The 19,668-nt window shown below is 38.0% G+C and overlaps 1 protein-coding gene across 1 annotated transcript in view; it reads left to right on the top strand.

Annotated features, from left to right (window-relative positions):
• irak4 (interleukin-1 receptor-associated kinase 4) overlaps positions 1-19,668 on the top strand; it is a 73,550-nt gene that overhangs the window by 34,058 nt on the left and 19,824 nt on the right. The window contains exons 6-7 of the mRNA XM_039760892.1: positions 9,435-9,499; positions 10,631-10,745. Of these exons, the coding sequence (XP_039616826.1) occupies positions 9,435-9,499; positions 10,631-10,745 (180 nt within the window). The remainder of the gene's footprint in view (positions 1-9,434; positions 9,500-10,630; positions 10,746-19,668) is intronic.

Below are 19,668 nucleotides of genomic sequence, written 5' to 3'. Positions count from 1 at the left end.
GGCTGCCTCCTTGTCTCTCCTCCAGACCTTGTTCGTCTTCCACCCGACTCAAGCCAATGAATGGAGGGAGGCGGCCTCTTTTATAGTCACCTGGATGTGCTCCAGCTGCCTCCTGACAATCTTCCCCCAGCACTCCCCAGTGTGCCGGCAGTGCCGGCTGTGAAACCGGAAGCACTCTGGGTGTCCCCAGTTTCTCATTCCCCCAGCACTTCCGGGTGTGGCGGAAGTGCTGAGGTCCAGGGTTCCCAAAGCATTGGGGCGCCCCCTGGTGGTGACCACAGGCCCCTACAGGGTTGAGCTTTAATGCTCTGTACCTGTGGCCCCCAAAAGTACCAGGGCGGTCGCCCCCACATGGTCTAAGGAAGGCTTAAGCCCTCCTCCTGTCCTCCTGGGCATCCCGGTTGGGCAGTAGCCCCAGCCACTCGCCGCAGGGTGTAACCCTTTTAATAAATATTTATCTTAACTTAAGTAGGAAACAAATAACTAAAATTAAGTGGTATTGCCACTATTATGAATGCTGGTGTCAGAGAGTTCTGTCTTTTCCTTCATGGGTCTAAAGGCATCTCCTCTGATTGTCTGTCTGTTTATATACACAGCAAGCCCAGAAGTGGTGGGGCTCAGATTCCTCGTCAGGGATTAGGGCCTTCTTTACTAGGGACTACAAAAAGGGTGGGAAATATTGTTAGCGACAGCACCATGGACTTGTATCAGTGAGCTTAACTGAGCCTTCAAGATGATTCCTATTCACACATGCATGACAGTAATTTTTTCATGAAAATATAAGATTATTTATTTTCTGTGCCACTATTAAAAGCTACATGGGGTAAGTAGCATTAAAAATAAATATAATTTTTCAGTGGAGTATTCCTTTAAAGCCAAAAGTAGACTTTGGTAATGTCTTGTTACATGACAGTATATGAATAAAGGATACATTTTTGCGGCACCTAAACTAAAGTGTGACTGAAATGACAGATCTTCTTTTGACAGTAAGTCATGATGCTTATTTTCAGAGCTATACTGTTTTATAATACCAAAGTCAAAGTCCTCACCTTAACAGTGTAACTGAAACTACACTTTTTAAACTTGTTATTTTTTATAAAAAATGTTATAACTCCATCTGCTTCCTGAAGAAAGGCATTTTTAATATTATTAGAAATACATAAATAAACAAATGGGGAATAATTTATTCTTGTCCAATTGTTTTACATTCACATAGTTATTGAAGCGTATATTACTATATTATGAAAAAAGATTGTTTATTAATATTCTGTTTTGTACCATATATCAATATTGATTGCAAAAAGTTGAATAGGCTTATTTACTTTACATTTACCTTCTCATGTTAATAAACTATATGTAATAGTATGTCAAAATTCAGCCCTTAAGGTTTTTCTAATGGCCAGGTTTTGTGGGTACGTTTAAAAGTGAATTTCATCAACCACAGTTTTAAGGACTATCATACCAGATTATTGCATTTTGTAATTGCTGTAGGAGATGTGTTGACGAATAGATTAATTGATGTTAACCAATCAGTTTAATGATTATCAGTGTTGCAATTGGGAATACCATTAATTAATATTAAAATATAAATGTATACAGTATATATATGTATATGTACAGTATAAATGTGTGTGTGCGTGTATATATATATATATATATATATATATATATATATATATATATATATATATATATATATATATATATATATATATATGTTGAATAGTTTACTGTCAAATAATGCAAAGAGTACGCGACACGTGTTTCGCCTAAATTCTGGTGTCATCCGGCGTACACACTCACTGCAGGAACCTCGGACGTCAGCGGTGAAGCCTCTTGCATTGCGCCACGGCGTGTGGTTCGTTTATTTGACAGCATGTAGATCAGGGTAATTACATTCATCGCATTCGTAGTCTGAATCACAATCTGATTGTATGGGTGGTTACCTACCAGGTAACCCTTGTAGTTGGTCTGCAAGTTGGCAAACATCCGCCACGGTGTCGTCTTTCAGTTGCGAGAAGCAGATCATAGAATGGTTGAGTAGTTTACAGTCAAATAATGCAAATAGTACGCGACAAGTGTTTCGCCCTAATTCTGGGCTCATCTGGCGTACACACTCACGGCATTGCCTCTCGATCTACGTGCTGTCAAATCAACGAACCACAGGACGTGACGCAAAGAAGCTTCGCTTCTGACGCTGACGTCCGAGGGGATGAATGCTGTCAAAAGAACTAGCAATAACCCGTGGCACAGCGTATAGAGTCTTCGCTTTAGACGCTGATGTCTCTCCCCCCATTCGCCCCGAAAGGGGAGAAAAACCTTTTCTTTATTGAAGTTCTGACGTGGTGATAAGACTATTTTTCAACAAATAACCTAGACACCCCTGCTGTATAAACTAATGGGATATCGCGCATTTGTCGAGGTACAGCTGCAATTCTTGAGAGACGATCTACAAGAAATTATTTTAGGAACGCGAGTTCGAATCCCGCTCAAGGCACATTGCCGTATGGAAAAAAAAGCTATCTCTTCAACGAACGGTGCTTTGAATCCTACAGTACATTGCAGATGTAGTTGTTTATTTTTCTTTTTCGATTAAACTAAAATGTTTAGTGAATGATTTATCAAGGAACACACGGACTACAAGCATATTTAAAAATCACACTTAAACAAACTGCCTGCCCATTCTATTGAAATAAATAATAATGCATTTTACTTCCTTATATAGCGCCTTTACTATGATCTGAGACGGCTGCACAGATAATGAAGAGGACTAAAATAAAAATGAAAGCGCAATAAGAATGAATAAATAATAGTGCACAGCCTTGTGTTTGTATATATTTATAACATTTGGGAAGTAATATATTCTTGATGATGCTGACATTTAATTAATTTGAAGTAGTTAAAAATAAATATTTGGAAATATTGCAAAGGGAAATGTTTATATACTTAGCGCAAAATAACTATATGTGTTCTAGTAAACAGCATACACACCACATATATATACATATATATATATGCTATTCTACACCATGATTAGAATTTTCTGAGTATTAAAGGTGTATGTCTGCTTTATAAGCATAATTTATAACATCAATGTTAAAATAGAGTATAACTATAATTATTATTATTCTACAGTATATTGGCCTTTATATGAACGATTTGTGAAATTAGTGTTAAGTATTTAAAAAAAAGCATACCAGTCTCTTGTTTTTACAGGTACATATATATATATATATATATATATATATATATACAGTATATATATATAATTTTTACTGCAGTAATTCATTAACAATTATTGTTCTTTATATACCAGAAAGACTTTCCAAGGGTCTTTTGTAGGAAATATGCACACATAGTTGATTTATCTTTTTCAGATAAAAATGAGTTCGCCCAAACAATAAATTAAAAAAAAATTGTTTTTAAATTGGCAAAGAAGTCAAGAAAAAAAAAACTTTTCACTTTTTATGATTTGTATTTTTATAATTATAAAGCACTTCATATTATTATTTTTAAAGCTCACTCTGTAAAATTGAACTGATTATACGATTCAATGTTTATTATATTTATAGATTATTATATCTGTCTTTAGATGTGTTGCACAAATATTTAATAAATGTAATAAACTTAACCAAGAATGTTTAAAAAATCATTCAAAAAATGTGCAGGTAAATGTAAATATATCTGCACAAACCGACATTCTTGAAGTAGGTAAAAATAAATATTTGGAAATATTGCAAAGGGAAATGTTTATATACTTAGTGTAAAATAACTATATGTGTTCTAGTAAACAAGCATACACACCACTTATAATATATATGCAATTCTACAGCATGATTAGAATCATCTGAGTATTAAAGGTGTAGGTCTGCTTTATAAGCATAATTTAGTGTTAAGTATTAAAAAAAAAGCATACCAGTTTCTTGTTTTTACAGGTACATATATATACACAGTATATATATATATATAATTTTTTTTTTACTGAAGTAATTCATTAACAATTATTGGTCTTTATATATCAGAAAGACTTCCCAAGGGTCTTTTGTAGGAAATATGTACACATAGTTCATTTTCTCTATGATTTGTATTTTTATAATTATAGAGCACTTCATACTATTATGCTCACTCTGTAAAATTAAACTATGATTATACAATTAAATGTTTATTATATTTATACATTATTATATCTGTCTTTACACGTGTTGCACAAATATTTAATAAATCTGCACAAACCGACACTAGTGTGTAACATTTTTAGACAGTTCACAAAGCAACACAAATCGCAAAGCGTGTGTGCCAACTCGAACAAGCTTTTGCAGAATACATTAACTGACAAGAGGTTGGCCCGCCCTCTCCGAGTTTTGGTAGTCGTGATTCGTCAATTCTTGGTAGCAGAATGAGCCGTCATTGGCCAATTCTTGGTAGCTGAACTGGGCTGTGAATGGTCAATTCTTGGTAGGAGAAATGGGTCGCGATTGGTCAATTGTTGGTAGCCGATACGGGCCGCGATTGGCCCATGCTTTCAATTTTTGGTAGAATCTTGGTAGCGGAGAGCAATCTGATTGGTTCTCACTACCAAGAATTACAATAAACCAATAATACAATTTATTCATAACTAGGATAATAAAAGTTTGATATAAGCAAGTATATACAGTGGCCTCAATAATGTGTGGGACAAAGACACATTTTTCCTTTATTTACCCCTCTTCTCCACAGTATAAAATTACAAATCAAATAATTCAGAGGTGAATGAAGGGCATATTACAGACTTTCATTTAAGGGTATTTGCATACATTTGGGTCACAACATGGTACCAAAATATTTGAGATATAGCGGTGGTCATTATATTAAAGCATTCAAATTTAGTAATTTGTTGCATATCCCTCATATGCAATGACTGATTAAAGTCTGTGATTCATAGGTGCTGGGTATCTTCTTTGGTGACGCTCTCCCAAGTATCTAATGTAGCCATCTTCTGCTTCTTCTTGTTTCAGGGGCTTGTCCCCTTAGGTTTTCTCATTAGCATATGGTAGGCATGCTCAGTTGGGTTTAAATGGGTTTAAATCAGGTGACTGGTTTGGCCATTCAGGAATTTTCCAATTTATAGCTTTGAAAAACTCCTGTGTTGCATTACTAGTATGTTTGAGATCACTGTCTTGTTGCAGGGTAAAGCTCCGCCCGATGAGGCATTTACTGGAACATGAGCAGACAAAATGTTTCTATACATCTCTGAATTCATTGTGACACTGCCATCAACACTTCCATCATCATTGAAGATAAATGTGCCAGTACCTGTGGCAGCCATACATGCAAAAGCCATAACACCCACACCGCCATGTTTAACAGCTGAGGTGTTATACTTTGGATCTTGGGAAGTTCCTTTTTGTCTCCATACTTTGCTTATGCCTTCACTCTGATACGAGTATATTTTTGTCTCATTTGTCCACAAGACCTTTTTCCAAATTTGTTTGTCTCAGCAGTGAAGGTCTTTGTTGACCTACCAGTTCCTTTAGTATTGCTGAGCTCACCAGTGTGTTCTTTCTTTTTAATGATATTCCAGACAGTTGATTTAGGTAATCCTAATGATGTCAGCCTCATAATTGGTTCTTTGACTTTAATTGGCACAACTTTTGTCCTCATGTTGAACAATGACAACTACAGACTCCAAAGATAGTCTGTAGGTAGAAGTAAGCCTAGGTATCTTTTGCCTACAATAATGAAGCAATGAAACACACCCATGTAATCACAAACATCTGTTACGCCAATTGTTACAAACATTATGGTGTCCTGAAATTGGGGAACCATGTAGAAAGTGTTGTCATTTGTACATTGTGTAATCAAAATGTATGCAAATAGATTTAAATTAAAGTCTGCATTGTGCATATTATCCCCATTTGAATTATTTGATTTACATTTGTAAACTGTGTCAGAGAGGGACAAGTCTTTGTCCCAAACATTATGGAGGGCATTGTATATATAAAAATTTTTTGTATATATAAAAATTTTTATATATAAAGAATATTTAATATATTAAGAAAGAGAGGGAGAGAGTGACGAAAGACAATAGCAAACAACACCAAACATAAAATAGCTAGAAAATAGCACCTAACTTATGAATTCTATATCTTGGCTTAGTTACATCTTTTTCTCTTCAATTAAAAAAGACACATAGCATATGAGTTCTGATCTTTCAATTCATGTGTTCAAGATGGATAAGTTCTTTAAATAGTTATTAAACTTCTATTGCCTGCACTGTGGTATTCATTTGTTCACAGCTAATCTACACCAAGTTTCTGTGTATGCATGTCTGCATGTGAGATACTGTTTTGAACTTTCCTATTGGATTTAGGAAAAAACTTCTAACAGTTAAAGAATTCGAAAGGTTATTACTCTTCAGTTACATTAATACAATACAATAATACATTAGCTGGGTTTATCCTAACTATTAAGTTAAAATTAATAGTTCTTGGAATCAAAGTAGGTGTACTTATGCTTTGGTGTGGGAAATGCTTTGCTTCTTTCTGGAAGAATCTTTAGAATGCTACTCTTGCTCAGGAGTTCTTCTCATTCTTCGACTTGGTCATAGGTTTTGGTTGCGGAGTGATATTGCCGCTTTCTCTTTGAGATTTTTACATACACCATTCTTGGTTGCTAGCAATGTTACACCTCCTGGGCAGCTGGTGATCAGTCAGCTGCCATTGTTAGCAAGACAAACACTTGGCTTTTAAGTACAATCTCTCTCTAGCTCGTCCACCTGCTTTTCCTTACCAAGGTTTAGACTAAAGGCCCTCTTGTCCAACTCCTTTATGGATGTTCCTCCGTTCATCTAGTCCAGCACCAATTTGCACTTTGGAGTAAAAGAGCTTGCTCCTGGTTTTGTTACAGCCACCCCCTATAGGCAATTGGGTCTCTGCTATAGAGAGATGAAGCTACATCCAGGCTGAGCAGTGGACTTAATAGAGATAGCCCAGATTTGGGGAGTGCAAGTGTTTTCAAAAGAAGAAGTGGATGTCTTGCCATTGGTTTCTTGAGTGCATATAAGCCCATACTTGTGGATACAGTGGGATGCAAAGATTTGTCCATTAATAACAAATGGTTAACTGGTACCAGAAGAAGATATCTCTGGGGTGTCACTTGTTGACTGATCATTTTATCAGATAAGTCACAGGGGCTGCATTACAAAGAGGCCCTGTTAGGAAGACCTAGACTCTTTAGCTGATAATATGTTTGACTGGCTGTGGCTTTGTAAGTCAAAATGGGTAATTCCAGTCCACAGAGTAAAGTGGATGATATTGAAGGATGTCTTTTTTTCTGTAAACAATGCACTTGGCTTTCTTTGAATTGTCTCCTCTTGGTCCTGATAATGAAGAAGCCTGTAGTACTCTGTACACTTAACAATTAACATGAAATCAGCTGTGTAATACCCACTAAAAGGTTCTCTTCCTTAACCCCAGAGTTTTCGGTAAAACAGTTTTTTATGTTAATGTTTTATCTAGGTGAAGTTTAGCTTTAGTTTAGCTAGGGCTCAATTAGAGACTGTTTACATCCTCTTCCAGTGCACCTGGGTTTTCTCCTGGTACTCTATTTTGTCCACAAGAGCCATCCAGTTCACCTGACAGGACTCTGTGTGTTTGTGTTTGTGGGTGTGTGTGTGTGAGTGTGTGTCTGTGTGTGTGTGTGTGCCTGTGATAGGCTGACAACCCATTCGGGATTTGTTCCCACATGATGTCCCTGAGATGGACTCTAAGCTTTGTAACAGGAGAAGAATATGAAGAAAATAATTGATGATCTTAAAATTGTACCTTGTATGAGTGTTGACAGCTTTAAAAACTCCAGATATGCACCATGCCTGAAAATGAAAAATTATAGCAACATTACTTAGTTCACAGAATGAAAATGCCAAGGGGCAGTGAAGTTAACACTTCATAAAGTTGATGTTTATACAGATTAGACCTCTGTAAGAAAATAAATACAATATTGTAAAATTCTGTATTTCCCATTTTCTTCTGGCATTCTTTCTTCCATATTCAAGTAAAGCCCATGGAGAGTGAAAATTGGCTAAGTGCGAATTAATATATAAATGAATATATCCAAGGTTAGACTGGCATCCCCTTCAGGATTGCTACCTGCATGCGTTTCACATGTATTCTAAGGGCCTGTTTATACTTTCCACTCAGAATACGTACGCATTATTGCTGCCACACATCCCCAACACTCATTTGACGCTTCCTCTGAGCACGTCCTCAGAAATTAATGCAATTCACACTCGAGTTGCAGTACCAACAAAAAATCGGGGAGCGCCGTTTTGCAGATCATACAGGAACGATGTGTGTGCTTCGATGTTTGATGAATGGTTCAATGTGGTGAAACAAAATGCCAACATACAAATGCATTCGTGGTGCTTTTATATTCAAACATCATATATTCCCCAACGTAATTACACAGGACATTTTAAACGTCTCACATACCATCCTCTGTGCTGTCTTTTTTTGTTTTTTTTGCACCTTCACAACAGTATCAGAATGTATGGCAGCGTATTTGAGCAACAGAGAAAAAAATCATCTCATCTTTAATCTCATAATTTATTTTATCATTAAAGTAGACCATCGTAAACATCATCTTAAAAACAACTCAGGTGTTAATTGCTACATGCTTCTGGGGCATCCTCCTGAACTGACAGCAGTGGCAAGCAGCAATTGCCACACAGAACACATTAAATATATGATGTTCCAGCTCTCTGCACATTTTGAATCCATAGATTTATACTTAATATCACTTTCATGATGAAATGTATTAAAGTATGTATATTACATTTTACAGATAAATCATTAATTTCATTTAAATAATGAATACTGTTAATAATTACACATGTTGGGGATGGCATGGTGGCAGAGTGTTAGGGCTGCTGCTTAACAGGTCCCTTGTGTTTCCTGCCTGGATTTTGCATATTTTCCTGGTGTGTTTCCACAGTGTTCTCCGGTTATCTTCCAAAGACATGAAGGTTTGGGGATTTGGTGATAGTAAAATGACACTAGTGTATGGGTCAGTTTGTATTCACCTTGTGATGTGCTGATGTCCCATCCAGGGATTGTTTCTGCCTAACGCCCGATGCATGATGGACTGGGCGCATCCCTGGGTTGATGGATGTAGTCATTAAACATCCATCCTTTTCAGAGATATTGTGGCAAGGTGTCCTTGAAATTTAATGAACGTTTCAGGCAATTCATGACACAGGGATACCAAATGTTTTCTGACCATGATTATATCTAGCACTGCCACCTAGTGGAACCATCCAGATTTACTCTCTAAGTGTGAATATCCAGTTTTTAAAGCATTGTGATCAATTTAGCATGCAGCTTTTACATTTTTGGGTACATCACTTATTATTATTTTTTTATCACATCTTGTTAACTATTACTGTGTTTTATTTTCAGATGCCTGAGTATTCTCTCCAAGAGTTGAAACAACAGTTTAATCAAGAAATTAAAACAATGATGATGTGAGTGCCATCATTATTCCTTTTTGCTGAAAGGGCATAATCCATATGATGGATGTGCCATCTGTTCTGGATTTAATGTATAAATAGCAAAGTAAGGCAGTTAGTTTCTTAATTCTGTTAGTGCTATCTCTGTGCAGTTGCCAGTCATTTATATTAAAGTGAACTTAGTGCTAAAGTAAATGGTGAAAGGCAAAAGCTAGCCTACTGATTGAGATAGAAATCATAACCAGAATTAGTACTTAATTTTAATTATGGTGTTATTCTTGCATAAAAATACCTCATTTGGATCTAAATCAGGAGATACTGTATCGGTGTATTTTGCAATGTTTTAAACTTGCTTTAATAAATTATGAGACATAGCAGGATTAGTTTGTGCACTTTTGTAATTAATTCAGTATCTGCCTGCTACATATGTGGATGTGTATATATTTTTAATAGAAACAGTCTTGCATCAAAACATATTTAATCTTCTACATACTATTTGTGTTTCAGATATTACATAAAAGGGTGTCTTTTACTTAAAATGACTAGAGTGTTAATTGCAGTTAATACCTGTAATCAGATTACATTTTTGTTTAATTTTACACTCCTGTAAATTGATAACACATGCTTACTTTTTATAGTGCTAGTCTTATGTTTCTAAATGTTTGAAGATATTAAGAAATTCAAAATAATCCTTTATGCAAAGTACATAAATACCTAAACACTAAAATATAAAATTTGAATTTGAGACCCCTACTTTTTCCTTTTCTTCATGGAGTAATTTAATATGGCCTTCTACATTTAACATGAAGTTGAAAATTGCTGCCATAATTTTGGTAGTTAGTGTTATTTGCAGTCAAGAAACATAATGGATTAGCAAGAAGTGGAGTGGAAAAGCAATAAATGAGCTACACATGATCCTGTGATTAGTCATGAATCTTGGAACAGATTTACATGGCTTAACACTGGTTTATTTCATATAATGGAATGGAATCCCCAATATTCTTTTGGTATTCATTATTTATTTGGATAAGAAAATATATGAAAGAGGATGTGAACAATAAAAGGAAATGAAGCATACACATCCTTGAAGAGAAATAAGTTATTGAACAGAATTTTATTGCTGTATATTGTTTTTCCATCATTTAGGTGCAGGCATGAAAACCTTGTGGAGATGATTGGGTTTTCTGATAAAGGAGAACATCTTTGTGTAGTATGCACCTACATGTCAAATGGTTCTTTGCTTGACAGACTTGCTTGCCTGGTAATGTTTTAATAATTACATTTTTTATTTTGTCATAACAGCAGTTATTTACAGGCCAGTGAAATTATTATTATTCATAGTTTGCATATAACTGAAGTATTTAACAGTAATAATTTTGTCACTTGCTTTTGGAGATGAGTGCTTAGACAATCACAGCACTGTGTCAGCCGCTGGCTACATTTGGTATTAATTTAAAGTCACTTGTAAGAGAACACATCTGTTGCCAGCAATTGTCCATGTTACTAGTTCTTTTGAGCCACGTGAATGTGACAGGCAGTTGGTATGCTCTTCTTATCACTTATTCTTATTGGGTAGCTTTTTGCTGCAGTTGGGAAAACAAATACGTTGCTCAAAAGGTGAGACCAAAAACTTAGCAAGCAGTCATATCCATATAGAAATTGACCACTAAATATACCAAAATTACCAATGTACATTGTGAGCACAAGTGGGTGCACTGAGCCCCAAACCCAAGACACAGTAATACCAAACATTGTTGTTGTGATAAAATAAAGGATATTTATTCACACAAAGCACTTCTTCACAATCACCTCACCAAAGATTAGCCACAATTATACAAAGCCAAACAAATTCTTCCTCCCCTCTGTTTCCTCCCTCACATCATTGAGTCAGAGTCAGGAGGCAGAAGGCTCCCTTTTATACCTGACCCAGGAATGTTTCCAGTGCTATGCCGTGTCTTCCTGGAAGCACTTCCTGGCCAAAAAAAGTAGGGAGGTCCTCCCCTGACAGTGCCCTCTGTCAATACCCAGGGACACAGACAGGGATGCACTTCCGAATTCCAACTCCCAAGCACCCCTGTGGGTGTCCTGATTGGGTTGCCATACAAGGACCACTGCCACCTGCTGTATAGGCGATGGAACAGCTCCCGACACTTGGCTTCTGCTGGTCTATCCATTATTGCATATCGGCTAGGCACAAAGTTACTTCTCCGTCCTTCCGGCCAATTCAATTCTTGTCTGCTGGCCTCCGTTCTGGGTAATATATCAGCCTCCTTCCCAGCTGGGATGGCCGTTCTCCTCCTTCAACATTAATAAAATGTATGCACATTAAGTAAATGATGTATACACTAAGTGCATCTCACTTACTGTACACATTATATATTGACAATTAACATCAATTTTGAAAGATGCTGCCTGTTATTGTAGCTTATACTCTTTGACATCCAGGCACTGTTTTGGCAGCAATATGTGTATATAATATACTAGCAAAATACCCGCCCTTCACAGCGGAGAAGTAGTGTGTTAAAGAAGTAATGAAAAAAAATAAAATAAAATAACGTAACATGATTGTCAATGTAATGGTTTTGTCACTGTTATGAGTGTTGCTGTCATATATATATATATATATATATACACACACACACACACACACATTTAAACATATATATACATATACATACATATCTACATATATACATTGTAAAAGGCGCTATATAGCGCCTGACCCAACACAGATTGGACACGGGAGGCACGTGTAAAATAAAAGGATTTTTTATTCCTCTTCAGCTGGAGGGCACGTCTTCCCCGTACTCACCCCAGCCACAACACAGTCCCAAACACCAGTACAGCACCAGTAAAACACAAACATTCTTCTCTGGCACCACCACTCCTCCCTCACAACCTTGTCTTCCTCCACCTGACTCTGGCCGATGAGTGGTGGTTGCTGGCTCCCTTTTATAGGTGTTTGATCACCAAGATCCGGCGGCACTTCCAGGTGTGATGAAGCTGTTGTCCACACGGGCTCAAGAGTCCCAAACACAGCACCCCCTGGCGGTACCTGCGGGACCCAACAGGGCTGCCCCCAACTCCAATTCCCAGGGAGCCCTGTGGGAAACTGAGGCACTACACTAGCCCAGGGGGGCGGCCATCTAGCGTCCAGGGGGAGGTATTGCACTGTCCAGGGCTGCTCCCCCTGAATACAGTGTGCAGGGGCGTCCCGACTGGGCATGGACGCCAGGCGCCGGTCACAACATATACATATATATATACACACATACATATATACATATATACAGTGGTGTGAAAAACTATTTGCCCCCTTCCTGATTTCTTATTCTTTTGCATGTTTGTCACACAAAATGTTTCTGATCATCAAACACATTTAACCATTAGTCAAATATAACACAAGTAAACACAAAATGCAGTTTTTAAATGATGGTTTTATTATTTAGGGAGAAAAAATCCAAACCTACATGGCCCTGTGTGAAAAAGTAATTGCCCCCTTGTTAAAAAATAACCTAACGGTGGTGTATCACACCTGAGTTCAATTTCCTTAGCCTCCCCCAGGCCTGATTACTGCCACACCTGTTTCAATCAAGAAATCACTTAAATAGGAGCTGCCTGACACAGAGAAGTAGACCAAAAGCACCTCAAAAGCTAGACATTATGCCAAGATCCAAAGAAATTCAGGAACAAATGAGAACAGAAGTAATTGAGATCTATCAGTCTGGTAAAGGTTATAAAGCCATTTCTAAAGCTTTGGGACTCCAGCGAACCACAGTGAGAGCCATTATTCACAAATGGCAAAAACATGGAACAGTGGTGAACCTTCCCAGGAGTGGCTGGCCAACCAAAATTACCCCAAGAGCGCAGAGACGACTCATCTGAGAGGTCACAAAAGACCCCAGGACAACGTCTAAATAACTGCAGGCCTCACTTGCCTCAATTAAGGTCAGTGTTCATGACTCCACCATAAGAAAGAGACTGGGCAAAAACGTCCTGCATGGCAGATTTCCAAGACGCAAACCACTGTTAAGCAAAAGAACATTACGGCTCGTCTCAATTTTGCTAAGAAACATCTCAATGATTGCCAAGACTTTTGGGAAAATACCTTGTGGACTGATGAGACCAAAGTTGAACTTTTTGGAAGGCAAATGCCCGTTACATCTGGCGTAAAAGGAACACAGCATTTCAGAAAAAGAACATCATACCAACAGTAAAATATGGTGGTTGTAGTGTGATGGTCTGGGGTTGTTTTGCTGCTTCAGGACCTGGAAGGCTTGCTGTGATAGATGGAACCATGAATTCTACTGTCTACCAAAAAATCCTGAAGGAGAATGTCCGGCCATCTGTTCGTCAACTCAAGCTGAAGTGATCTTGGGTGCTGCAACAGGACAATGACCCAAAACACACCAGCAAATCCACCTCTGAATGGCTGAAGAAAAACAAAATGAAGACTTTGGAGTGGCCTAGTCAAAGTCCTGACCTGAATCCAATTGAGATGCTATGGCATGACCTTAAAAAGGCGATTCATTCTAGAAAACCCTCAAATAAAGCTGAATTACAACAATTCTGCAAAGATGAGTGGGCCAAAATTCCTCCAGAACGCTGTAAAGACTCATTGCAAGTTATCAAAACGCTTGATTGCAGTTATTGCTGCTAAGGGTGGCCCAACCAGTTATTAGGTTCAGAGGGCAATTACTTTTTCACACTGGGCCGTGTAGGTTTGGATTTTTTCTCCCTAAATAATAAAAACCATCATTTAAAAACTGCATTTTGTGTTTACTTGTGTTATATTTGACTAATGGTTAAATGTGTTTGATGATCAGAAATATTTTGTGTGACAAACATGCAAAAGAATAAGAAATCAGGAAGGGGGCAAATAGTTTTTCACACCACTGTATACACATACATCCACATATATATACATATATATATATATATACATATCTACATATACACACATACATATACATACACATACATGTATATATACATACATACACACACACATATAAACATATATATACATATACACATATACATATATACAGTACATATACATATATATCTACATATATACATATCTACATATATACACACATACATATACACACATATATATATATATATATATATACCCTTTGGGGTGCAAGCAACTGTTGCTTGGGGTGCCAGAATCCATCGAGGAAGAAAAATGAAAAACATTATTTGCACAAAATCTTAATTTATCTATCCATTCCTAAATAATTAAATGGGCAGGGTATTTCGTATCAGTGCAATACGCTGCTTGTTAAAACGGTAATTTTTATTTAGTCAACAGAAATATCTTTGGTAGGAATGCAAGTTAAATTTAGTCATCATTGCATACATTTTTCTTCACCATAGAAATTTAAAGACTAAATTCAACTTACATTCCTACCAAAGATATTTCTGTCGACTAAATAGAACCTACTTATATCCAAATAGAACTTGAAAAGATATATTTTTTCGAATCTGATCGTGCATTTTAGATCGACTTGATGCACACCACATCGGGCCCACTGCTATTGTGCTCTCGGCTGCCTACCTCAATAAGTCACCGTCCCTTCGCTCTTACTTTTTTACCGTTCATTTAATCATGGCTAGCCGCGAAAAAATTAGAAAATGGAAGGAGGATTACACTAAGTATGGCTTTACCAAAACAATTATTGATGGCGAATAAAGTATTAATTATTCATAAAGCTTCAATTGGTGATCTGTTTTTCTGCGTTAACCTCATATTTTTTCATACTTCTTCTCAAACCAAGGGGGTGCGAAATTAGCCTCGTCAGTCACAGGGGGTGTGAGTGTAAAATGAATCGGGAAGCACTGATATATATGTATATATATATATATATATATATATTGAAATAGTTTTACTGTCAAATAATGCAAAGAGTACGTTTCGCTCTAATTCTGGGCTCATCAGGCGTACACACTCACTGCACCCCCTCTCGGGAATTGAACCTCAGACGTCAGCGCTAGAGGCAAAGCTGGACATTGACTTTTTCCACCATGTGCTTTGTTTCTGCAGTAGCTGCACTTATGTGTATGCTTGTATGCGTCACTCACTTCATATTATTTTATGGCCTTCTCAATTGTGTAATGCGGTTTTTGTTCAGCGCTCTTTGGAGCTGTTGCTTTTTGTTTGCGTACTGCGCTCACAGTCAGTCCACGTGAGCCGCTCGGTGTACATGCATCGAAGGTTCTCAGCTGTGCTTGTGCTATGTCGTGCGATGTCCACGGCTTTATTTAATGTCAGCTAAGACCCGGCACTAAAAAGTTTCTCTCGCAGTTTCGCTGAGTTTGTGCCAAACACCACCCTGACCATCTCATCTTCTTCTTCTTGAATATTTATCGGTAGAGTGTTTCTATTGGATTGTTAGTGACGGATGGCGTTATAAGGGCAGGCGTTCAATTACGTGGGGGGCGTGACGATGAGGGACGTAACTCCGCCTCACACGGCGACCGAGCTGCGGCTATGGCTGGTATATATGTACATAAGTAGGTTCCAGTTATGACCGATTACGCGTAGAATTTCGAAATGAAACCTGCCTAACTTTTGTAATGAAGCTGTAAGGAATTAGCCTGCCAAATTTCAGCCTTCTACCTACACGGGAGGTTGGAGAATTAGTGATGAGTGAGTCAGTCAGTGAGTGAGTCAGTCAGTCAGTCAGTGAGTGAGGGCTTTGCCTTTTATTAGTATAGATATATAATATATATCAGAAATTTACTGTATTAACTTTTAAATACCATCAACTCTGGCTCTTACCATTTAAGCTGTTTGTTTTTAAACACTATACTGGTTTAAACAATGAACTTGCTTCCATGTGTTTTCGTAAATGCTGCAGAATGCAGAAAACTTTACATTTTTTTCAAGACAAAGTTTACACTGTATAATAAAGTGGCTTTGTTTGGCCAGTGATGTTCAGTCAGTACTTTACAATGAGTGCTGCCACTATACTGAGAGCTTTCCAGTGCTTCATCCTTTGTATAGGTATCTCAGAAACATAAAGTCAGTGCACACTAGATTTGAGGCAGGAGCTTTTATAACACGCAGCCAGTTCTTGCCCAATACACTGGGATTAAAATTTTTTACGCTCTAAGACTGTGGCCTGCAACCCCAGAAATATTTATATGCAGTCTGTGATGAAGTGAGAAGGGGTCCATGGTGGTTTGTGATTTTAAAGAAAAAGTTTGCAACTTATAGGTGCGGGCGCATTCTGCTGCAATGCCGTGCAGCCTTGGAGAATTTAAACAACAACACCATTTATTTATATAGCACATTTTCCTACAAAAAGTAGCTCAAAGTGCTTTACATACTGAAGAAAAGAAAAATAAAAGACAACATAAAAAATTTAAATAAGACAACATTAGTTAACATAGAAAAGGAGTAAGGTCCGATGGCCAGGGTGGACAGAAAAAACAGAAAAAAACTCCAGACAGCTGGAGAAAAAAAAAATCTGCAAGGGTTCCAGGCCACGGGACCGCCCAGTCCCCTCTGGGCATTCTACCTAACATAAATGAAATAGTCCTCTTTGTAGTTAGGGTTCTCACGGAGTCACTTGATGTTGATGGTCATACAGACTTCTGGCTTTTAATCTATCCATCATTGTTGGAACATCACGGTGCTTTGAGTAGATGCCAAAAGGATACCGGAAAAGGGAACAGAAGAGAGAGTAGGGGTTAGTACAGATTTTAGAGCCACCATGAATAGTTATTATAATGAGTTGGAGATATAGAGTATCAGGATTTTGATTACCGTGAAATTATGAGAAGGCCATGTTAAAATAACGTGTTTTCAGCAGTTTTTTGAAGTGCTCCACCGTATCAGCCCGGTGAATTCCTATTGGCAGGCTATTTCAGATTTTAGGTGCATAACAGCAGAAGGCCACCTCACCACTTTTAAGTTTTGTTCTTGGAATTCTAAGGAGATACTCATTTGAGGATCTGAGGTTACAATTTGGAATATAAGGTGTCAGACATTTCGATATATAAGATGGGGCGAGATTATTTGAGGCTTTATTAACTGTAAGCAGAATTTTAAAGTCAATCCTGAATGACACAGGTAACCAGTGTAGCAACATCAACACTGGAGAGATGTGCTCGGATTTTCTTTTCCTAGTTAGGATTCTAGCAGCTGCATTCTGCACTCATTGCAAACAATTTATGTCTTTTTTGAGTAGTCCTGAGAGGAGAGCGTTACAGTAATCTAGTCGACTGAAAACAAACGCGTGAACTAATTTCTCAGCATCTTTCAGTGATATACAGTAAGAGGTCTAACTTTAGCTATGTTTCTTAAGTGAAAAAATGCTGTCTTAGTGATCTGATTAATATGCGATTTAAAATTCAGATTACAGTCAACAATTACCCCTAAGCTTTTTACCTCCGTCTTGACTTTTAATCCTAATGTATCCAGTTTATTTCTAACTAGCAAAATACCTGCGCTTCGCAGCGGAGAAGTAGTGTGTTAAAGAGTTAATGAAAAAGAAAAGGAAACATTTTTAAAATAACGTAACATGATTGTCAATGTAATTGTTTTGTGAGTGTTATGAGTGTTGCTGTCATCAAGGATTTGATTATCACTATTTCTTTCAATCAGGTTCGTATTTGGAGGACGTGTTGTGTTCAAGTTACATTCCGTGTTTGTCAACCATTGTAAAGATAACAGGTTTCATTCATTGATTCCTTTCTTACTGCATCAATAAACAGCTCGTCTTCCTCTTTATTTAAGACATCACACACTGCATGCACAGGTTTTTTTTACACTGTCTTCCTTTAGCTGGGCATTGACTTTTTCCACCGTGTGCTTTGTTTCCGCAGCAGCTGCACTTATGAATATGCTTGTGTGTGTCACTCACTTCATATTCTTTTGCTACCTTCTCAATTGTGTAATGCTTTTTTGTTCAGCGATCTTTGGAGCTCTTGCTTTTTGTCTGTGTACTGCGTTCACAGTTAGTTCACGTGAGCTGCTCGGAGTACATGCATCGAAGGGTCTCAGCTGTGTTTGCGCTATATCGTGCGATGTCCACAGCTTTATTTAATGTTAGCTAAAACCCGGCACTTATAAGTTTTTCTCGCAGTTTCACTGAATTTGTGCCAAACACCACCCTGACCATCTCATCTTCGTCTGAATAAGCACAGTCCTTCACCCGCGAATATTTAGCGGCAGAGTGTTTCTATTGGATTGCCGCTGATGGACGGCCTTATATGGGCAGGCACTAAATTACAAACGCCAGGGGCAGCCTGTCTATGAACTTAATTTAATATAAACTTACGGTTCACGCCGTGCTTTGTTTCCGCAGTAGCTGTACTTATGAATATGCTTGTATGCATCATTTGCTTCGTAATGTTTTTCTGCCTTCTCAAATGTGAAATGCCGTTTTGTGCTCATCGCTGTTTGGAGTTCTTCCTTGTTCTCTACGTACTTACGTAGGAGGCGTGATGATGTCACATGAAACTCCGCCCCCCCACGGCCATCTCCAGCTCAACTCCATTACATTATATGGAGAAAAATAGCTTCCAGTTATGACCATTACGCGTAGAATTTCAAAATGAAACCTGCCCAACTTTTGTAAGTAAGCTGTAAGGAATGAGCCTGCCAAATTTCAGCCTTCTACCTACACGGGAAGTTGGAGAATTAGTGATGAGTGAGTGAGTGAGTGAGTGAGTGAGTGAGTGAGTGAGGGCTTTGCCTTTTATTAGTATAGATAGAGAGATGTGTTCGCTGACGATATGAGCGCCTTTTGGGGACAGTCGCGGTGGGTATTGTGTAGACTGGTGAGACGTCCCTGCCATTAATCGGCTGTGATGGCACTGTCAGTCCTCCACTCCTGTGCGTGTCTTCATAATCCGAGCTGACGACCTCATAAACGTATACTGTACGTGCAAAAGAAAGTGCGAATCGCCTTAATATTAGTTTGCCGCAGTGTATAAAAGAGGTCCCGTGTTTGCACTTGTCTGGGCTATAGCTCAGGGGGAGAATGAAAAAAATTAAAAGTGCTCACTTTGACTTAAGGCAGAAGCACAGTCAGCGTCTCAAAGGCCGGCACAGCTATGCGCGCGTGCCAGCTGCTCGACTTTCGCAGGGCAGGAGACCCCATTTGTTACAGACTCGTTCACGTGATCAAAAGTCTCAGCGCTCTTTGGAGGTCATTCATATATCT

The sequence above is a fragment of the Polypterus senegalus genome, chromosome 8, assembly GCF_016835505.1.
Source record: "Polypterus senegalus isolate Bchr_013 chromosome 8, ASM1683550v1, whole genome shotgun sequence".
Taxonomy (NCBI): Eukaryota; Metazoa; Chordata; class Cladistia; order Polypteriformes; family Polypteridae; genus Polypterus; species Polypterus senegalus.
The sequence above is the reverse complement of the archived record's forward strand: the minus strand, read 5'-3'. Positions and strand labels throughout refer to the sequence as shown.